This window comes from Achroia grisella, unplaced genomic scaffold (genome assembly GCF_030625045.1).
Source record: "Achroia grisella isolate CSIRO2021 unplaced genomic scaffold, CSIRO_AGI_Agris_v1 utg2506, whole genome shotgun sequence".
In the NCBI taxonomy this organism is placed as follows: Eukaryota; Metazoa; Arthropoda; class Insecta; order Lepidoptera; family Pyralidae; genus Achroia; species Achroia grisella.
Genome location: NW_026712741.1, coordinates 914 through 22316, shown reverse-complemented (window position 1 = coordinate 22316; position 21403 = coordinate 914). Strand labels below are relative to the sequence as shown.

Below are 21403 nucleotides of genomic sequence, written 5' to 3'. Positions count from 1 at the left end.
AAAATAACATTTTTTACATTTTTTGTCTGTCTGTCTGTCGGTCTGTTTGTTCCGGCTAATCTCTGAAATGGCTGGACCGATTTTAACGGGGCTTTTTTTGGCAGGTAGTTGATGTAATAGGGAGTAACTCAGGCTACTTTTATTTTAGAAAAATAAAGTCAAATTCCACGCGGACGAAAACAGCTAGTAATATATATAATGTATATTAAACACGAAAGTTTATAAATATCAAGCGCCTAAAAATCCTATTATTTCTCTCTAATATTGCAGAAGACTTTGTAGCAGTGCCCTAAATCCGTCTTTTAATAAATAATCGGCCCCCAGTGGATGGTAAATCATGAATTATCATGACACTTAAAGTATGTGATTATATAAAAAAACATTAAGATATAACTCATAAAATACACTTCCAACTTATAACTTTTTGTACTCTCATACGTATAAAAAATAAACTTTGATCATTAGTAAGTTTGGTTTTAAATTCTTTGAAAACTTCTTTCTTTCTTACAAAATTTGTGGCCCTTGTGGTTTCTTAGGTATAAATTATTACAGTCATTTATATAGCGCATATCGTTTCGTTAAAAAAATCCAGTATAATTACAATAATATAAAAATTTCAAGACAATTCACACAGCGCCATCTAGACCCAAGTTAAGCTAGCTAAAGCTTGTGTTATGGGTACTAGATAACTGATACATATACATAGATATATATTTTTTATAAATACATACATATTATACATAGAGAACACCCCGACAGATACAAACAATCATACTCATGAATACAAATGTTGTGCCGTGCAAGGAATCAAACCCGCGACTATCGGTCGTAAAGCGGTGTGCTAGACTGCTAGACCATAGAGGTCGTCAAATGGTCGTTTAATTGGGAAACTTTAGGTCACGTTCATAATTTTTCCATAAATTAATGTCGTATTATTAATTTTTTATTTATTAATCCTTGGAAACTAGATTTTTGTCAACGTGCAAAGCATTCCTGTGTTTATCCAGTTTTATATATATTCCAGTTTTATATATATATATTAAAAACATCTATTACAAAGAGCAACACACAAGTTTCTTGCTCATTCTTCTTGTGATGAATCTGCATTCCGAATGAGTGGTAGAATCAAAATATGACTATTCAAAAGTGCTTGTAATGAGTTTATTTGAATAAAGATTATTTCTATTTCTATTTCTATTTCTATTTCTATTTCTATCATCCATTAAAAAAAATATCTACACATAATAACAGCTAACAGCGATTTATTAATATGTAATTTATTATTTGTTTACAATAACTTCAAGTGTTATAAAGTACATTTGAAACTTTCCTGCGTACATATTATTAAGCAATCCACAACCTAATATATTTATGAAGCAGACTAGACCCACGCAAATAACTTGGTACGAAGTTCAAATTTACGAATAACCAAACAGTTTTCTATCAATATCGAAATCTATAGATATCTATATGGTATGGGCATGTAGATCATATCCTAAGGACGGTGTTACATATGAATGTGGATGGTTATAAGGGTAGAGGAAGACTGAAAAAGAGATGGATGGACTGTGTGAAAGATGATATGGTGAGAAAGGAAGTAAATAACGGGATGACTGCGAACAGAGATGAATGGAAGAGAAAAACATATTACGCCGACCACAAATAAATGGGATAAGGAAGACGGAGATGATGACACGGTATCTATATATTACAAATAAAAAAAATTATTTTATACCTGTACGAGGGGGGAAGTGTACTATTAATAATGTGGACTAATGATCCCATTGCTAGCAATGTACCATATCAGATCGACCTCCACGCGGTTCCCCCTGGAAACCATAGTGTTTTTTTTTTTACTGGATTGTTTGGGCTATTGTCAGATGTGTAGCACCTGTTGCACTGCGACCTATATAGATCTATTGTGCTCGCCCTTTTCAGAGTTCGCTACCTAGACCCGTCAGGGACAAGAATTGAAGGATATTCTCAGGAGCGATCGTTTTTATCTCCTCGGGAAAGAGTGTAAACTTTCCAAAGGAGATATTTCGTTGATGCATGAGTGGGTAACCATAGTGATACATTCCTGGTGTATTTGCCACGTTGGGCTAACTGATCAGACTTCATGTTCATCCTATCATCCTTCACTGGTGCCCCGCCAGCGTAAACCGTTAGCGCTGGCCATTACATTATCAATAAAACAAAAAAAATACCTGCACGAAGCCTTGGCAGGTCGCTATAAGGTATAAAACAAATCACTTCCCATTGTCTGTCTGTATCTATGTATGTATGTTTTGATCTTAAAATACTATGCACATTTTGAAGCGTTTTTTTTTAATAAACAGAATAGATAGAGGAATGTTTAAGCTATGTAAGATCCCATTACTACTGAGCACGGATCTTTAATCGGTCGATAACCTATAGTCCACGCGGACGAAGTCGCGGGCGAAAAGCTATTATATTAATACGTGAAGCAGAAACTTTGTATCCCTTTACACGAACATTGAGGATTAAATTTTGCACACTTATATCACACGTTTATTAGCTAGGCTATATGTTATTCTGATATATAAGCTATATTACTGTAAAGTTTCATGAAAATCCGTTCAGTAGTTTTTGCGTGAAAGAGTAACAAACATCCATCTGTACTCACAAACTATAGCGTTTATAATATTAATAAGATATGGAGAAGGCCTGCAGAAAATTAATTAAAAAAAATACATTAAATGGTTAGACAAAAAGTAATGTTTTTCTCTATTTATTTAATGTACTTTTTGTGTACTCACACACTAAAAGCATTACACAAACTACGATGTCTTCGACATACAAACACATACATAATAACAATAATCTCAGGACAATTCACACAGCGCCATCTAGTCCCAAGTTAAGCTAGCTAAAGCTTGTGTTACGGGTACTAGATAAGGTAATAGATTGTGCCGTGCGAGGAATCGAACCCGCGATCATTGTCCGTAAAGCGGTGTGCTAGACCGCTCGACCACCGAGGTCGTCATAGCTAACTAACTAGCTTTTTAACTTACAACAAGTTTGTTGTAAGTATAGAAAAACATAAAATATAAAAACAGAAAACAAGGTAAATTTTCTTACCTGGTACAGCGTACACGAGAATAAAACTAAACGTGCCAAATAGCTCTTTCCTGATGGAATCCGGCCATTTTTCAGTACAAAACTCAATTGTACCCTCTGCCCAGACGCCCTGCAAATAAATTAAATGCCATTATATATAATTCCAAACTAAACTAAATTTATAGTATAACTTTTGTATTTCATATTTTTTTATTATATGATTCATTTACATGTATATGTATATTTACATTACATGTATATCATAAACTGTATAGTAAATATTGTAAAGTAAATATTGTTGACGACCTCAGTGGTATAGCGGTCTAACACCCCGCTTTACGTCCGATGGTCGCGGGTTCGATTCCTCGCACGGCAGAAACATTTGTATTCATGAGTATGATTGTTTGTATCGGTCTGGGTGTTTTCTATATATAATATGTATGTATTTACAAAAAAAAATATCTATGTATATGTATCAGTTATCTACTACCCATAACACAAGCTTTAGCTAGCTTAACTTGGGTCTAGATGGCGCTGTGTGAAATATATATATAGTAAAGATTTAATCTAATTATAATTATGACATAAAATGTGTGGTCCAGAAGAATGATATAATCATGTTTATTATTGAGTACAGAATATAAGTTCTGATTTGACCATAACAATCCCACCGACCTACTGACTTTAAACAGAACCACCATATTGTGTGCACAGACCAGGTCGGTTTAGATGCTCGAAGTAAAAAATATTTATAAGTTAAGGAAGAAATTAATAGTCTTTTATTGTTGCTGCCGCCCCGTAATAATAGATACAGGTGTGGAGAAATGGAAGTACTTTCATCTTGCTATTTAAAAAAGAATAGAATCTAAACTTGGATGTTTACGAGTGTGGATAAATGGATGTTCATAACTCCTAAATGGAAAAACTGAATGGATTTCAATTATACTCTTATTTGACTCTACATGGTAGGGATCAAAACTACTTCCATTTTTCGGAGGTAACGTAACAATCTTATTAATATTCTAAACGTGAAGGTTCGGGTGTATGTATTTTTTTTTATATCACAAGGGACAAACGATCATGCGGCTCACCTGATGGTAAGTGATTACCGCCGCCCATGAGCACCCGCAACACCAGGGGAATTGCAAGTACGTTGTCGGCCTTTTAAAAAGGAATAAGCTCATTTCTTGAAGGTTCCAATATCGTATCGGTTCGGAAATACCATTGCTGGAAAGTGATTTCACAATGCATTTGCAATGTATGGGTGCTTGTTACTCTTTCACGCAAAAACTACTGAACTAATTTTGATGAAACTTTACACTAATATATTATATCTTATCCATCAGAATAACACATGAGCTATAAATTTCAATCTGGTGAACCTCCAGTGTTTTCATATTTTCATTATGCTTCTTGAGAAAAATTATTCAGTTTCATAAACATAGTAAAAGCTTAGGGTTAGATTATCTTACTCGTATATATAAAATTCTCGTGTCACAGTTTTCGTTCCCATACTCCTCCGAAACGGCTTGACCGATTCTCATGAAATTTTGTGAGCGTATTGAGTAAGTCTGAGAATCTGCTAACATCTATTTTTCATCCTCGTAAATGTTAGGGGTAGTCCACCCCTAAATTTTTTTTTTAAGGCAAAACAACGTTTGCAGGGACAGCTAGTTATATACATATTTCTATTTTAAAAGTAAGTACAAATTAATCAGACGAAGATCAGTAATAATCCAGTACAACATATTATAGGTAATGAGCCTTTCTCATACAAGTTTAGAACATTGTTAATAGTTGAGTTATTGACATATTGCCTTCCAATATTAACTTTGAGTTATTGAACTATGCAAACACTGGCGAGAATGATGATACTGTAAAACTATGGTAACACCGAAATAGTAACTTTACAGATAACAATCATAATTCACTGTCATACTCGTGAACGGGTGCAGCTTATGGGGACTGGTCTGTTCAGGTTACGAACACTGATTAGACTTTTTGCTTTTGCAATAGCATATGCGGGTGGTCACTCTATTCTCCCGAATTTGATTTTAAACTGAATCTGTATTATTGAAAACATGTATAACATTTATTTGAAAAGAATACGAGCTGAGTTTCTTGTCAGTTCTTCTCATATCGAAATCATTCCGAACTGACGGTAGATTTGACATATCATAAGAGTCTGTAATAGACCTACATGAATAAAGATGTTTAGAATTTAAATTTGAACTGTTATTAACTCTTCTTCTTTAGGTGCCATCTACCTATCGGAGGCGATCATTATGGCGATCTTTACTTTGTCCGCGGCGGTCCTGAAAAGAGACCTGCTGCTCATCCCAAACCACTGCCTGAGGTTGTTTAACCAGGAAGTACGGCGTCTGCCTGGTCTTCGGTAACCCTGGATTCTTCCTTGTATTATTAATTGCTGAAGACTGTATTTTTCATTCCGCATTATGTGACCCAGGTATAGCTATGTTATTACTAGCTATAGTAGAAATAACATATTATATATTTTTTATTGATTAACTAATAATGAAATAAACAAATTAAAACCTTACTATTCATTACATAGTATAAAACGTAAAATAAAATATGTATGCTTAAATCTTTAAAACTACGCAACGGATTTTGAAGCGGTTTTATTAAACAGATAGAGTGATTTAAGAGGATGTTTTATATATATAAGACATGTACACCCTTGCGAAGCCGGGGCGAGTAGGCAGTTACGTAACATAAAACAAAGTCGCTGTCGCTGTCCGTCCGTTCGTATGTATGTTTAAATCTTTAAAACTACGCAACGGATTTTGAAGCAATTTTTTTTAATAAATAGAATGATTCTACAGGAAGGTTTATATATATAATACATACGGCGAAGCCTGGGCGAGTAGCTAGTCTACTATACAATTCAAATTCAAAATCAAAATATCTCTATTCATGTAGGTCTATTACAGACTCTTATGATATGTCAAATCTACCGTCATTTCGGAGCGATTTCGATATGAGAAGAACTGACAAGAAACTCAGCTCGTATTGTTTTCAAATAAATTTTATAATTTTACAATAATACATGTATATAATACATGTACATAATACATGTATATAATACATGTATATAATAAATTACTTGATATATAAATTACTAGTTGTCATTCACAAATGACAATACACATACAAACTTATATCACCTGATATAGTACTAATTGAATTGTTACTCCATGTTATGCTAATGAGAAATTATTAAACAGCCGGTGGTATATTACTCTACGTTTGCTTTTACGTACTGCGAGACGGGGTTGAAGGAGGGATGAAATATTGGGGAACAAATAACTTATATAACGATAGAGATGCCTTAATTGTGTCTCATAACAGGAATACAACTGAGATTGCTGTCCCAATAAACGTATCACTTTTCCATTTATTATATAAATATCTTTTGCCTGCGTTAATTTATCGCCTTAGGGGTGGAATTTATAAAAATTCTTTCTCAGGGGATGCCTACGTCATAGTAGATTTATGCATGCAAAGTCAGCCCGATCGGTTGAATATTGACAAAGTTACATACAAATTTCATCCCCTATTTTATTCCTTTGGGGGTAGAATTAATCAAAATCCTTTCTTAGCGAATGCCTACGTCATAACATCTATCTGCATGCCAAATTTCATCCCGATCCGTCCAGTGGTTTGGGCTGTGCGTTGATAAATCATTATGTCAGTCGCCTTTGAGTTATATATATATTACTGTTTTAATAAGTTCTAATAATCTCAGGACAATTGACACAGCGCCATCTAGACCCAAGTTAAGCTAGATAAAGCTTGTGTTATGGGTACTAGATAACTAATACATATACGCAGATAATTTTTTTTTCGTTAATACATACATAATATAAATAGAAAATACCCAGACCGATACAAACAATCATACTCATGAATAAAAATGTTTGTGCCGTCCGAGGAATCGAACCCGCGACCATCGGATGTAAAGCGGTGTGTTACACCGCTAGATCACCGAGGTCGTCAAATCTGTAATGAAAGACTTGGACGCTGACATAGTCCTGGTTTACAAAGTAAATGTCGCACAGGGAACGATTGAGAGAGCTACACTCGGAGTTTCTATAAGGGACATTTGTTTTTTCGAACTACTCTAATGCTGTTGGCCGCAACTGGGCTTTACAGCTTCACCAGACCATAGGGGGCGAGTGCTGATGGCACTCCAAACCCGTGGAAGGACTTATGGAGCCGTAGGCCAACTCCCACTTGACGAATACGACTTTAGTCTGAGGGCACCGCTAGGGGTTCGAACCTCGGCTCAGGCGCCATAACATCGGTCCCCGTTTGAATTGGATGAGGGTTCGATCGGAATATAAGGGACATGAACCCATGATGATTTCTATACTACTATGGTGGCAAACAAGCATACGGCCCATCTGATGGTAAATGGTTACCGTAGTCAATTGACGCTTGAGACAAGGGTGTCTCGTGCGCGTTGCCGACACTAAAGAAACCTTAACATTATATATTCAAACCTGAATCTAACTAAAACCCTAATCCAAAAACAAAAACAAAGAGATTGTTGTTATTCAAAATTATTTTCTGTTTGTTTGTTGTTTTAAAAAATCTGTTTATTTCATTTTCATCAAAATTATTATCCTTAAATTAAATCCTTCAATGAAAACAAAACCCTTTACTTAAAAATTATCTGATGGTTTACATTCAACGGTGAATTTTTCGCGTAATAACCCGACAAAAAAATACCCTCGAATCGAGATTTTCTGCTGTAATCGGATATAACAATAAATAACTGCCGGATATAGAAACATTCATATTTCAACATTATTATTACCTTCAGATCACTGGGTATGTACTTAAGCAAAGTGTGTATTTATGTACTATATTTTATAACTATCCATATATGGGTTACTTATGTTACCAAAAATAAGAACACGTTTATACCACAGTAACAAGTTATAGCTGCTGCATAAATATCTATAATAAATCATCTACTATAATTACAATTGTCTTATTATAATGGTTCAAAGACAAACTATTGAAATGGCTGAGAAATAAGTGTTTTTCTTCTTGAAAGATTATTTTACATGCAAAATGATGACATAATATAAATTGTTATTGTTGTTAATATCATAAAAAATAAGCCGATATTAAATAATACACAGTACAGTATACAGTTTTAAAAAACACCACAAAGAATACTTATTAAAAAAACAAATTTTAGGCATTCCACATAAATTTCTTAGCTAGCGGTTGCAATCTCACGCAAAGATTATTAAATTTTGTTTTTTTTTCTTTTTAATATTTTCTTTTTCTCGATTAATCATTACTACTTAATTAAAATTATATCAAATTATACTCTGAACTATTTATATTATTTTTATTATACACACACCGCACACGTCACCAAAAATGTTCCTCTTTTTATTTTATATTTATTTTAATTATTATTTTCACCCGCAAATGGGTTAAAGATGAAAATCAGTGTTTTGTTCCTTGAACAATGTTCCACGTTCAGCTTCGATCTTTTTTTATCGCTACAGATCACACATAATAACACAATTTTATAATTCTTATGTCGTATTATATATTGTCTATTCTTATGAACATGTTGTGTGTGATCAGTAATAAATAAATAAACGATATATCTATCTATCTATCTATCTAATATACATATGAAAAAGATATTATATAAGCTGACTTTAATAATATAAATACTAAAAAGATTTTTTCACATGTCGGATATACTAAATGTCAGGACTACCATCAAATATATCTCCAACAGTATAATTACCAGATTCATTGTGATAATGCATTTCATTTCATATTATAGGTTGTACAGAGAGTAATTTCGTTTTCCTTTGTAAATATATCGAGCTCCTGGGTTAAACCCAAGTCTTTCAAATGATCATAAATAGTTGAATTTGATTTTACTCTCTCACAGAGATCTGTTACTGGCCGATTTGCATCAACTAATGCCTTTATCTTGTATTCAACCGACGTTCCAGAACATAGTGCATGTTCGACATAAAAATTGTCGATAATGTTACAAACTAGTTCTAGCATTAGTGTACTGCGTACTCATCTTCTCATCATCATCTGCTTCTTCCTTATCCCATTTATTTGGGGTCGGCGTAATATGTTTTTCGCTTCCATTCATCCCTGTTCGCAGTCATCTCGTTATTTACTTCCTTTCTTACCATATCATCTTTCACACAGTCCATCCATCTCTTTTTTGGCCTTCCTCTGCCCTTACAACCATCCACATTCATTTGTAATATCTTTCTTAAAATATTATCCTCGTTCCTACGCATTACATGTCCATACCATGATAGACGATTACTCTTCAACCTCTCTGACACCGGTGCCACTTTCATACTTCCTCTAATGTATTCATTCTGTACTGCGTACTCATCTTCTACGGACAGATATGTAATGTAATGTAATGTAAGTTGAATTCCATTTTTCACAATTGGCCTCTCATAATGTATGCCGGAGATTTCCATACACTGGATAATGCAACGAAAACCTGAGCACACTAATCTACATTTCAATTTTCATTTTTAATTACCTCGGTATAATAATCTCTAGGAGTTCGTATTCCAATTTTGGACGTGAAATTTATTAAACCTCTCGCGTAATCCCTGTTTTCTGATTTTCTCCCTCTACGGTACCCTCTGCATTTTTTTATGTTTCACCTTCCTGAAACTTGGTGGTTCAATTCAATTCAATTTTTTACTAGAACGTGTACGTGGTCTTAAAACTATTGTGCTGGCTTGCTTTCCTTAGAAATATAAATAGAAATAGAAATAATCTTTATTCAAATAAACTCATTACAAGCACTTTTGAATAGTCATATTTTGATTCTACCAGTCATTCGGAATGCAGATTCATGACAAGAAGAATGAGCAAGAAACTTGTGTGTTGCTCTTTTTAATAGATGTTTTTTTTATATAAATAATTACAGTATAACAAGTAAGAGGCATGCGATAATCATCATAGAAGTCGCTACGCACTCATTATTAGTGTAATCAGATAATATTGTCGGTGCTATGGATTTAAAGTTTTTCTATAAAAACATTATTATCGTTAACGAATTCTTCAATTTTATAGTAAGCTTCTTTGCGAAGGGACTGTTTTATTTGACATTTAAATCTTTTTTCTGGCAGATTTATAACAGATATTATTCCCAAATATCCTAATTTCAAACTAGCGGTGCCATCTGTGCGCCGATACAAGAAACTTTTTATCCCTCATCGACTCACAGCGGCTCTATACGACACAGGCGCTTTCATTTTTTTTTTCGGATTACACTAATGCTGTTGGCCGTAGCTGGCCTTTACAGCTTCACCGGACGTTATGGGGCGAGTGCAGATGGCACTCCAAACCCGCGGAAGGACTTATGAAGCGGCTGAAGGCCAACTCCTGCCCGACGGATACGACTTTAGTCTGAGGGCACCACTAGGGGTTCGAACCTCGGCTCAGGCCGTCGTAATTTCGATCCCCGTTTGAATTGGACGGGGGATCGATCGGAGGGGCGCCCGGGGGCGCCGGTGTGGAGCGCCCGGGCGCGCGCAGGCGCCCGGTTGAATGCGCGATATTGTGTGTTTGAGGTCGTCGTCTTCGCCAGCGAGGACGGTGTCGTGTGCGTGTGTAAAAGTGTGGTCGGGGTGGAACGGGTAGGCCCGTGGGGAGGTTACCTGCTGTTATGGGGTCGTCGGGGTCAATGAGAACGTGCCTCGGGCGACGTTGTCGCGTATGTCGGATGTCTTTCAATACGCAATAAAACTTTTTTCCATCGAGATGCGGTAATGACGGCAGTGTTTCAATTCAAATAACAATGTACTAATTTAAATAGCTAATAACAGGTTGTGCTGGGCTAGCCCTTAGGCTGTGAAAAGAGTAGTCAAGCTTTGGAAGACAAGTTTCTGCATCAGTTCCAGTGAAATCAAGCCTTCAAGAGATCGCCCCAGCCATCAACTGTGAGTCTTTCCTTATTTCTACCTTATGCAAGCTAGCCATTGTACGCATCCCTACTTAACCTCATCTTTAAAAACTGAGCTATCTTCTTTTACCCCCCCTGGTCGGGTTCCAGGTTCTGAACGGAGGCAATCCTTTCCAGGCCCGACCAACTATGATTGTGCCAAACATGATCTGCCGTTTCCGGCATGTAAGTCTATACATATAAATAAAATTGGAGTGTCTGTTTGTAATATTGAAATAACTGTTTTTTACTACACGCATATGAATATAAATACGGTACATACATTAAAATAACAGGTTTTACAAATTTTGTCTGTCTGTCTGTCTCTGATAATATGTAATAAGATACAAAAGGCGGTCTTCTAATTATTCAGCGATTTCTTATTCTCTCGTTTCAATATTTTTAATATTAAGTAATTTCAAATTTCTCTAAAGTATTGCAGGACTATATTTAACCAAGTTATTGTTGATTTAATTTAAAAATATGTTACAAATTTTAATCTTTAACATTTCCCAACATTAAAGCACGAATAGAAATTTAAATGCAACGAGCAATAAATTAAAGTGTCTAATCGTGAAGGCTGTACTACGACGAATAATTTCTGGAACGTGAAAAACATTTACGGTATCGGAAAATGTGACTAAATTAATGTTTATGCATTGAAACTGCCGCAAATTTATTTATCTCGCCTGACAGCTTACGTAGCTTACGTCAGCAAATCGATTATATATTTTATTTTCCTTATTTCTGGCTCAAAGTCTGCTATAGTGTATATATAGCCAAATATGTAGATAACATGTGATTTGGAGGTATGCTTTAAAGTATAAAACTTTATACTAAATTCCTTGCAGCGTAGGCAGGTAGAACCGAACGATAAAAATATATATATGTATAATTTTATTAACCATTAATTAATGAATACATTAAACCGACTTTTTCATTTTCTATACAACTGTTAGCGTAATAACATTTTTATCGGCACAATATATCTTTTTATCTTTTAAGATTTTTATTTATAATAAATATATATATTAAACAAATATATATATGATAGCGCAAACTCAATACAATGACTATTTTCATTGTTAATTGATTAATTTAATTATATTCGACCTGTATTGATCAAATCACTGTTATTTAATATTTAACATAATGAAGTATTAAAGTTAAGGATTATTATAAATATTGTAAATAGCGCCATCTAGTACTTATAGACCGAACTAAGTTGTTTGTCATAAGATAATCGTTACGCCTGCTTCTCTCCCTACTACACTGAATTCGGTCTATAAATACGGAGGTCGGTAATTGAATAACTCTCTTTCTGTGTGTAACCGTTGCACCGAATACATCTCTGGAATTTGATAAAAGTGTTTATTATTTAATTATCGTAACGATGAGTTATCTGGTATCAATCCCCGCTCTAACATCAGAAGAGAGGGATGATCATCACGCCCAAGAAACTAATAACAATCTAATAAACCATCGTGTCATTCCCTGACATTGAGAATAACAAATCATTTATTTAAATAAACCTACATTGAAGCACTATCTACCGCCTATTCGGAAATTTGTCTTATGAAAAATGAGCAGAAAACTTGCATGTTACTCTTTTGAATAATTTAGTTGTAATTTTACATTTTTAAGCTGGACGATAAGAATACAAACTACCACCAGCACCAATTCAATAGACTCACAATAAGAAATACACAACTGGTTGAGTGACTGATTTACTTTTATTTAGTTAAAAGTAAATCAGTCGTAGTGGTTAGAGCAGACTAATGTCTACTCAACCATAATTTAGAGAGCCCAATGATTCGTCTCACCATTCCGCCACGTGTCTCGACATGTTAGTGAGCATGACTATGACGCTCAACCACGTCATAACTATTTAGAATTATTATGTGATAGTTATTCATAACATTAAGGATAAGAACATCTTCTTTAAAGTATTGACCGCGTCACTGCCAAAATAATTAGCAACAACGAATTTAATATTCTACAAAAACAAATAGAACTATACAAACGGAAACTTAATGAAGTATATTTATCGGATTTCAATCCTGATAATCGTAGGCTTACAATAGTAAAATGGTGCCAGCAAGTAGATTCATTGATTGAATTGTGAGGTCGTTCTACAACCGAGTATAACTACTATGATGATAATAATTTAATTACTTTAGATAAAAAAAAAAGGGGTATGAATAATTAAATTTTATAAAATACAGCTTTCAATTTTGAATTACTAAATAAAATATAAAATTAATTATACAAAGTCCAAAATAACGGGCTACTCCCTTTTATAGCTATAATAACAATAAAAGGTTCTTCATTCTTCTACCATTGAAAAAATAAAATACAACCAAAAAAATATTTCAGTCAGAATAACCGAACAAGCTTCAAAAAATAAAAACAGATTTGACATTAGATATGGCAATGGTACCCCCTACAAACTTAACGATTTCGTTTTCCGTAAGGATACCCAACGATTACAAAAAAAAAATAATAATAAAAGACAAATATAAAGAAATTTAAACAATATTAGAAACCTGTTCACAACTCGTCTGGTCGGCTCGCGTGCTGCTCGTATAATGCCTTTTTTTAATCAGTCTGTGACGAAAGTGGCGGCGCCACTGTCAGTATAAACTTTACGCTCTGCTTAATAAATTACATTAACGTAATAAAATATTACAAAAATGTTTTTATGTTAAAAAATAAGTAACTAATATTATGTGCCAGTATTAGTGATAGTTTCTACAGATTGTGATAAATACGTTTTGTAAAAAATCCAAGGACTGATACTGTTTTGTGTTAAAATCGTATGTGTAATCAAGTTAAATTGAAATCACAACCGTACAATAGTTAAAACAAACAAAATAAATACTAGGCCATTATAATACATAATCTTCACTAACAGGCAAGACATTACGAACATTTAATTACAATAATCTCTTTAATGTGGGTGTGTGGATAATTGTTATCAATTGAATCAAATATCCACTATTGTAAGGTACTGACATAAACCGTTATAGCACTTGAAATGAATTCGTAAATTAGACCAAAATATTGCAGTAGATCTGGTTCAATGGCAACGAGTCTGAATTTAAATATAAATTCGCAGGATCTAATCCTAACAACTTATCTCACTTTTTGTGAAGCCAAAACAATTTATCTACAATATTGTGTGCATTGTTATTATTCTGTATAGTATTTGGGCTGCTTATTACAATATTATTAACATATTACGAAGCTAGATTCAGTGTAGTCTTACCTTCAAAGTTTAAAGAGCAAAACTGTAGACTAACTAAATTGACAACATTTTAAATAATTACCAAATGAAATTGCTCCACATGACTACAGTCCCAGCCTACAAGAAAGATATGAAGGGAAAATTAAAATATATACCGTCTTATGAAAAAAAAAAAAAATAAACCTGGTTTAGCACTAGTAATAAACCATTGACCAAAGTATTATTATTAATACATAAAGAAGTTTATCTCTAAACTGTGATTCGCCTATGGTCTAAAGTTAGACCTGCGATGCCCCTAGTTTAACTGTAGTACTGAGAAGTTCTCTGTTAGATCTGGATTCGTAATAATGTTACGTTTATTCCAAGTATTAACTTCAGGGATGGTTTAAACCAGGATTATTTAGACACGTTTCGTCAGAATTTTAACAGATTTTTTGTAATAAGACCGATAATGTCATTAAGAGGAATACTACTCTTAAAGCATAATTAGCGGAAATGTCTGGTTATTGTGAAAGAATTTGTTTAGAAAGGGATCGCTTACAAGAAATCTTCCACGCATATGACCAATGCTCAATAAAAAAAAAAAACGCAAATTTATTCAAGACACATGAAGTAAAATTAAAATCTATATCGCTCAAAATGAAATAAAAGAGTATTTATTAGCTATAGAACATTTAGTTGGGTTAAGCCCTAAATAACTTATATCGTATAATCATTACACATCTGCAAGTTGTAACAGTGTTAATGGGACTAGAGAGTCACAGTCTATGACATTTCCCTCTGTACAGGATACTTTAGCTGAGACTCAACCAATAGAAAATGTAATTGACAACTGTCAACTAACTAGTTCTTTTAAAACGTATATCATCTCAGATAGTTTGCGTATACATATGGGTAAAATATTACCAAAACCCAGAAAGTATTTAAAGTAAATGAAATGAAAGTACTGCTTCCCGGGTTTTTTATCTTTGGCACATAACTAACAAAATAATAAATGAAAAGAATTTTGACAGTAATAGTACTATTATACTTTGTTTTGGAATGTAAATAAACAGGATTATAGATTGTATACACGCACTCGCAAATATTATTGAGCAGGGTGTAGGTAGACTAATAATATCATCTTTGCTAATATTAATGCATTGCATCAGTAAAATGATAAAATATTGAAACTTAATTTGTGATGGCACAATTTGTCAGTGCATAGTGAAAAACTGTTATTTTTTTTTTATACAAATAAAATAGTTAATAATTGTTATGACAGGAGGTACAATACGCCTTTATTGTAAACAAAAGTTGGCCTATACTAAATTACTAGTATATAATTTATTTAATGATAAATTAAATGTAGTTTAACGAAGTACTGTAATAAAACGGCAATAAACATAGATTGTACTAAATAGTATACCAATAAATGAATGTATTGTATAAACTGTTTATTTTGGATAGATATAACTTTCTTCTAAAGATTGTATAGATAGAAATTATTTAATTTCTATTGACTAGAGTAGTACCTGTAAGGGCCTACTTATAAAAATAAATATTTCAATTTGTGTCACCGTTCATAGGCCGCCATCTTATGACAATACTTATCAACTACCCTCGAAGAAACAAAAGTGACAACATCAAAAACAATAAGAGTAGTGACTAGTGGCACATGAACACATGAAGTCGATCCTGAGTTCAAAACTTCACAGATCCATGATAACCGTGATAGCTGTACTGAAGAAAATTAGCAATGAATAATGAAGCCACTTGTCTGTACGGGTGTAAACACTTAGTCTGACAACTGGGCACAACTTTTTGCTATTATTATTACAAAAATATGAAAGCCACTTGTCTGTACGGGAGTTAAAACTCAGTCTGACAACTGGGCTCAACTTTTTGCAATTATTATTACAAAGATATGAAAGCCACTTATCTGTACGGGTGTAAACACTCAGTCTGACAACTGGGCTTAATTTTTTGCTATTATCATTACAATTATAAGCAAGCCACTTGTCTGGACGAGTGTAAACAACTGTCTGACAACTGGGCCAACATTTCTATTAAGTTTTTCTTTAATAATAGAATTATAACATTATTTCTGTTACAGATTAGGATATTCGCATGCTCAGAGCACGAGCAGCTCATCAGGATAGCCGTGATAGCGCAAACTCAATACAATGACTATTTTCATTGTTAATTGATTAATTTAATTATATTCGACCTGTATTGATCAAATCACTGTTATTTAATATTTAACATAATGAAGTATTAAAGTTAAGGATTATTATAAATATTGTAAATAGCGCCATCTAGTACTTATAGACCGAACTAAGTTGTTTGTCATAAGATAATCGTTACGCCTGCTTCTCTCCCTACTACACTGAATTCGGTCTATAAATACGGAGGTCGGTAATTGAATAACTCTCTTTCTGTGTGTAACCGTTGCACCGAATACATCTCTGGAATTTGATAAAAGTGTTTATTATTTAATTATCGTAACGATGAGTTATCTGGTATCAATCCCCGCTCTAACATATATATATATATATATATATATATATATATATATTATTTTTATATACATACTAGGTGACCCGACAAACGTTGTTTTGCCATAAAAATTTAAATTGCTATAATATAGCTGATGATAGTAGGTGAAATTTTATTGTATATTTTTAATGCCAAATAAAATATGTAAGTGTTAAGAGTGGCTCGGCTATTTTTTTTTTGCAATATATATATGTTTGAAAAAAAATAGCCGAGCCACTCTTAACACTTAAGGATATAAAAAATAGTTATAAATTCTCAGACCCATTAAATATACATATAAAATTTCATCAATCGGTCAAGCCGTTTCGGAGGAGTATAAACACGAAACTTGGGACACGAAAATTTTTTATAGTACTCGCTACTCGCCCCGGCGAGTAAGCCGAGGAACCTTCGAGGAAGCCGAACGGAGGTTGCAAGGTGCTCTCCAAAGTTTAGACAAATATTATGACGACAATTCTCTCAGACCCAATCCGTCTAAAACGCAGTCCTGCGCTTTCCATCTGCGGAACCGACAAGCGAACCGTAAGCTGAGCATCTCATGGCGAGGCATACCGATTGAACACTCTCCTAACCCTAGGTACCTGGGTGTTACCCTAGATAGGTCCCTCACCTACAAAGCTCATTGCCTCAACACAAAAAAAAAGATAGGAACACGGAACAATCTACTGCGGTGTTTAACATCCACGTCCTGGGGCGCGGCGCCGCATGTCCTACGTGTGTCTGGCCTGGCATTGGCTTTCTCCGTGGGTGAATATGCATGTCCAGTGTGGCATCGGTCCACCCACGCGAAAGAGGTCGACATTGCTCTCAATGAGACATGTCGTATTATAACGGGCTGCCTCAAACCAACACCCCTAAATATGCTGTATCCACTCACAGGAATTGCTCCACCAGATGTTCGACGACAGGTGTTGTGCGAGATGGAAAAAAGGAGACAAGAAACCGATTCCCGCCACCCACTTCATAACCACACTATTCCCGATGTCCGCTTAAAAAGCAGGAAGAGTTTTTTAAGAGGGACAAGTGCCTTGACCAACGATTCACATAAAGCCAAAGTAAACTTATGGAAGTTGAATCATCCTGCTCCTTTGGACTTTATTCAACCAATCGAACACCTGCCCCCAGGTAGCGACCTGCAATGGCCCATTTGGAAATCGCTCAACAGACTACGAACCCAGATGGGCCGCTGCAGGTACAACTTGGTAAAGTGGGGTGCCGCTTCAAGGGAGGCTTGTGACTGCGGAGCGCCATCCCAGACCATGGCACACCTGCTGGCTTGTCCTTTGTGCCCAGCAGTCTGCACAAGGGAGGACCTAAGGGATGCGACGGAGTGCGCAAGGGTTGTCGCGGCGTTCTGGGGAAAATATATTTAAATATATGTATTTGGTTGCCGTTAAAACGAAGAAGAAGAAGAAGACTCGCCCCGGCTTCGCACGGGTATACATATATTATATTGTTAGCTTCAATAGATAAAGAACACTCAGTTGACTAATTTGTTACTTACGTTTCAAATTTAAAACCATAGCGAGTCACGTGATGTTGGTGACGTCACGATTATGCCGCCACCAATAGTAATAGAGATAAAGAGGCCGGAAACAAGGAGGGAGCGGGCTGCTCTCACTCTGTTCGAGGCGACCGAGACGACCACACGTGAATGTACAGCGACGCAATTTATGTGGAGTGTAGAGTGAGTTTGAAAAAGGAATAAAATAAAAGTACTGCTACATCGACATATCATTTCTGAAACTTCCCAATAATATATATAAACCTTCCTCTTGAATCACTCTATCTATTAAAAAAATCGCTTCAAAATCCTTTGCGTAGTTTTAAAGATTTAAGCATACATAGTGACAGACAGCGACAGCGACTTTGTTTTATTCTATATATGTAATACTTAATGATGATGCTATATGTTCAAAAACCTCTTTTAAAAGTTACCGTAAACATTGTATTTAACATATCGGTACAGCTATATGTGAACCCATGAAAGCTTTTTAGTTCATGTACCTCGGAGCGATGTTCAGTTCAGCTTACTATTTTTCAGTTGAGTGCGCATCGCGCTTTCCACTTTGCTTATATTTATTTTATTATTACGCACATGTACGTTTGGTGGAATAAATATGTTACTATTTATACAAGAACCAGCTTTTGCCCGCGGCTCCACTCGCGTTAATTTATCGTCTTAGGGGTGGAATTTATCAAAATCCTTTCTTAGGATATGCCTACGTCATAGTAGCTTTATGCATGCAAAGTCTCAGCCCGATCGGTTTAAAATTGACAAAGTTTCATACAAACTTTCATCCCCTATTTTATCCCCTTGGGGGTAGAATTATTCAAAATCCTTTCTTAGCGGATGCCAACGTCATAACATCTACCTGCATGCCAAATTACAGCCCGATCCGTCCAGTGGTTTGGGCTGTGCGTTGATAGATCACTATGTCAGTCACCTTTGAGTTATATATTTAGATATATAACTTGATTATAAGTACCAACAACGTCATAAGTTACACACTTAAGTAATAGTATTTATGAAAGTACGGTGTTAAATATATTCCTTTTGCAATTACTGGTGTTATAAATAATAAATAACCCTGGACAATAAACACAGAGCCATCTAGTCCCAAGATAAGCAGAGCTTGTGTTGTGGGTACTAGACAGCTGATATGAAGACATATAAATCTGTTGTAATAGGATAAAACAATAAATAACAGCCGGATATAGAAATATTCATTTTTCATCATTACTATGTGCTTAGATCACTAGGTACAATGATGCAAACATACTTAAGCAAAGTACTTGTGCATTATAATAATAATAATAATCTCAAGACAATTCAGACAGCGCCATCTAGACCCGAGTTAAGCTACCTAAAGTTTGTGTTATGGGTACTACATAGACAACTGATAAAAATACATACCTAGATTTTTTTTGTAAATAAATATTATACATAGAAAACATCCAGACCGATACAAGCAATCATACTCATGAATACAAATGTTTGTACCGTGCGAGGAATCGAACCCGCTAGACCACCGAGGCCGTCAAAGTGTACATGAACATAAATTCTATTTTATCAAATTCGGTGTCATTTTGCAGAAACTTAATAGATTTATATTATTTTGTTTAATTCCACTACCATTGGCATGGGTGAGACCACAAATATTCAGGGCGGAAACCTAACCAGCGCTTCTGGAACCTTCTCTGTTGGTGATGAAATTGCAACCGTTTTATTAACCGAGCCATCATCGGCATTAAATAGAGCTCGAATATTTCATTCATTCATATTGTTCAAAATCTACCCTATACCATCGTAAGCACAGATATTATATTATATTAGAGTCCGTTAGTTTTCTGTTCCCGCGCGTTTCCTTCCCCTCCCTTACCTAGTACTGAACTGACCGTACAGCGGCCATGACGCGCGCGCATTGTGTTGTGAATTAAAATAAATTAGAACTGTGTTAACCTACTGTGAAACCTGTGAAGCTGGAAAGCTAGCGAAGATACCTTCGAGACCCTGAAGCCCAAGAAATCCGCAGAACCATAAAGGTAAATGACTGACGCTTCCCTAACATTTTGGTAGCAGAGTAGTTTCCCAAACACATATATATTTTGATTTTTTTTTTTTATTTTTATTTATTATTTTTTTGATTAAGTCGTTAATGTCCAGAAAACGTATTTCAATGTAACATGCAGGCGTCGAAACTACTTCCATTTCTCGAATATAATATAACAATACCAAAATAAATACTTTTTTAGTGCTACCTGGTGGCAAACAAGGATACGGCTCATCTGATAGTAAACGAATACAATCTACGGACGCCTGAAACACTAAGGTTCCTTAAGGTTTGGCAAGCGACTTGCGCTTGTCAATCCTTAAGAAACCTTAATATACCCTTCTTAAAAAAAGCTGTAATCTCTGTACATTTTTGGGTTATATATACCATAGTAAGTATGTATATCTTACCGATCCATTTCTAGTTCTGGACAGCAACGGTACCATCTCCCTCTCCACCGCTGCCACCCCCAGTAGTGGCGCGAATATCATCAGAGCCACTAGCCACAGTGCAGCGAGGAGGCTGCAGGCTCCTCGTCTGGATGGCATCCAGGGTTGCCTCAGAGACTGTGTGATAGCCAAGTATCGGTCTACCGACATGGCTGTGATGGTGAATACGCTGGAAGCTACTGCCACACCTGGAAGAAGAAGTTCAATCAATATATTTGTTACCGACATATTTTGATTTTAAGAGGACGTTATCCTTAGATCGATCCTCCGTCTAATTCAAATTGGGATCGAAATTACGACGACCTAAGCCGGGATTCAAACCCATAGCGGTGTTCTCAGACTATAGTTGCTGGCAGGAGTTGGCTATAAGTCCTTCCACGGATTTGGACCAGCATCTGTTGATTTTAAGACCTTATTGATCGATTCCATTTACGGTATGGGTTCCAGGGAGTCTTTGCATGAATGTTTTAAAGAATCAAATACCGTTGCTTCTCAATACATCTACGAAAATATTATGTATGCCAGGAAAAACATTAACTGT

At 35.0% G+C, this 21403-nt stretch overlaps 1 protein-coding gene across 1 annotated transcript in view; it reads right to left on the bottom strand.

The window, feature by feature from the left end:
• Positions 1-21050, bottom strand: part of LOC131842812 (pyroglutamylated RF-amide peptide receptor-like) — a gene marked incomplete at its 5' end in the record, with an annotated part of 44462 nt that extends 23412 nt beyond the window's left edge. The window contains 2 exons of the mRNA XM_059191378.1: positions 3103-3211; positions 20824-21050. Coding sequence (XP_059047361.1) covers positions 3103-3211; positions 20824-21050 — 336 coding nt within the window. The remainder of the gene's footprint in view (positions 1-3102; positions 3212-20823) is intronic.
• Between the last annotated feature and the right edge of the window lie 353 nt (positions 21051-21403).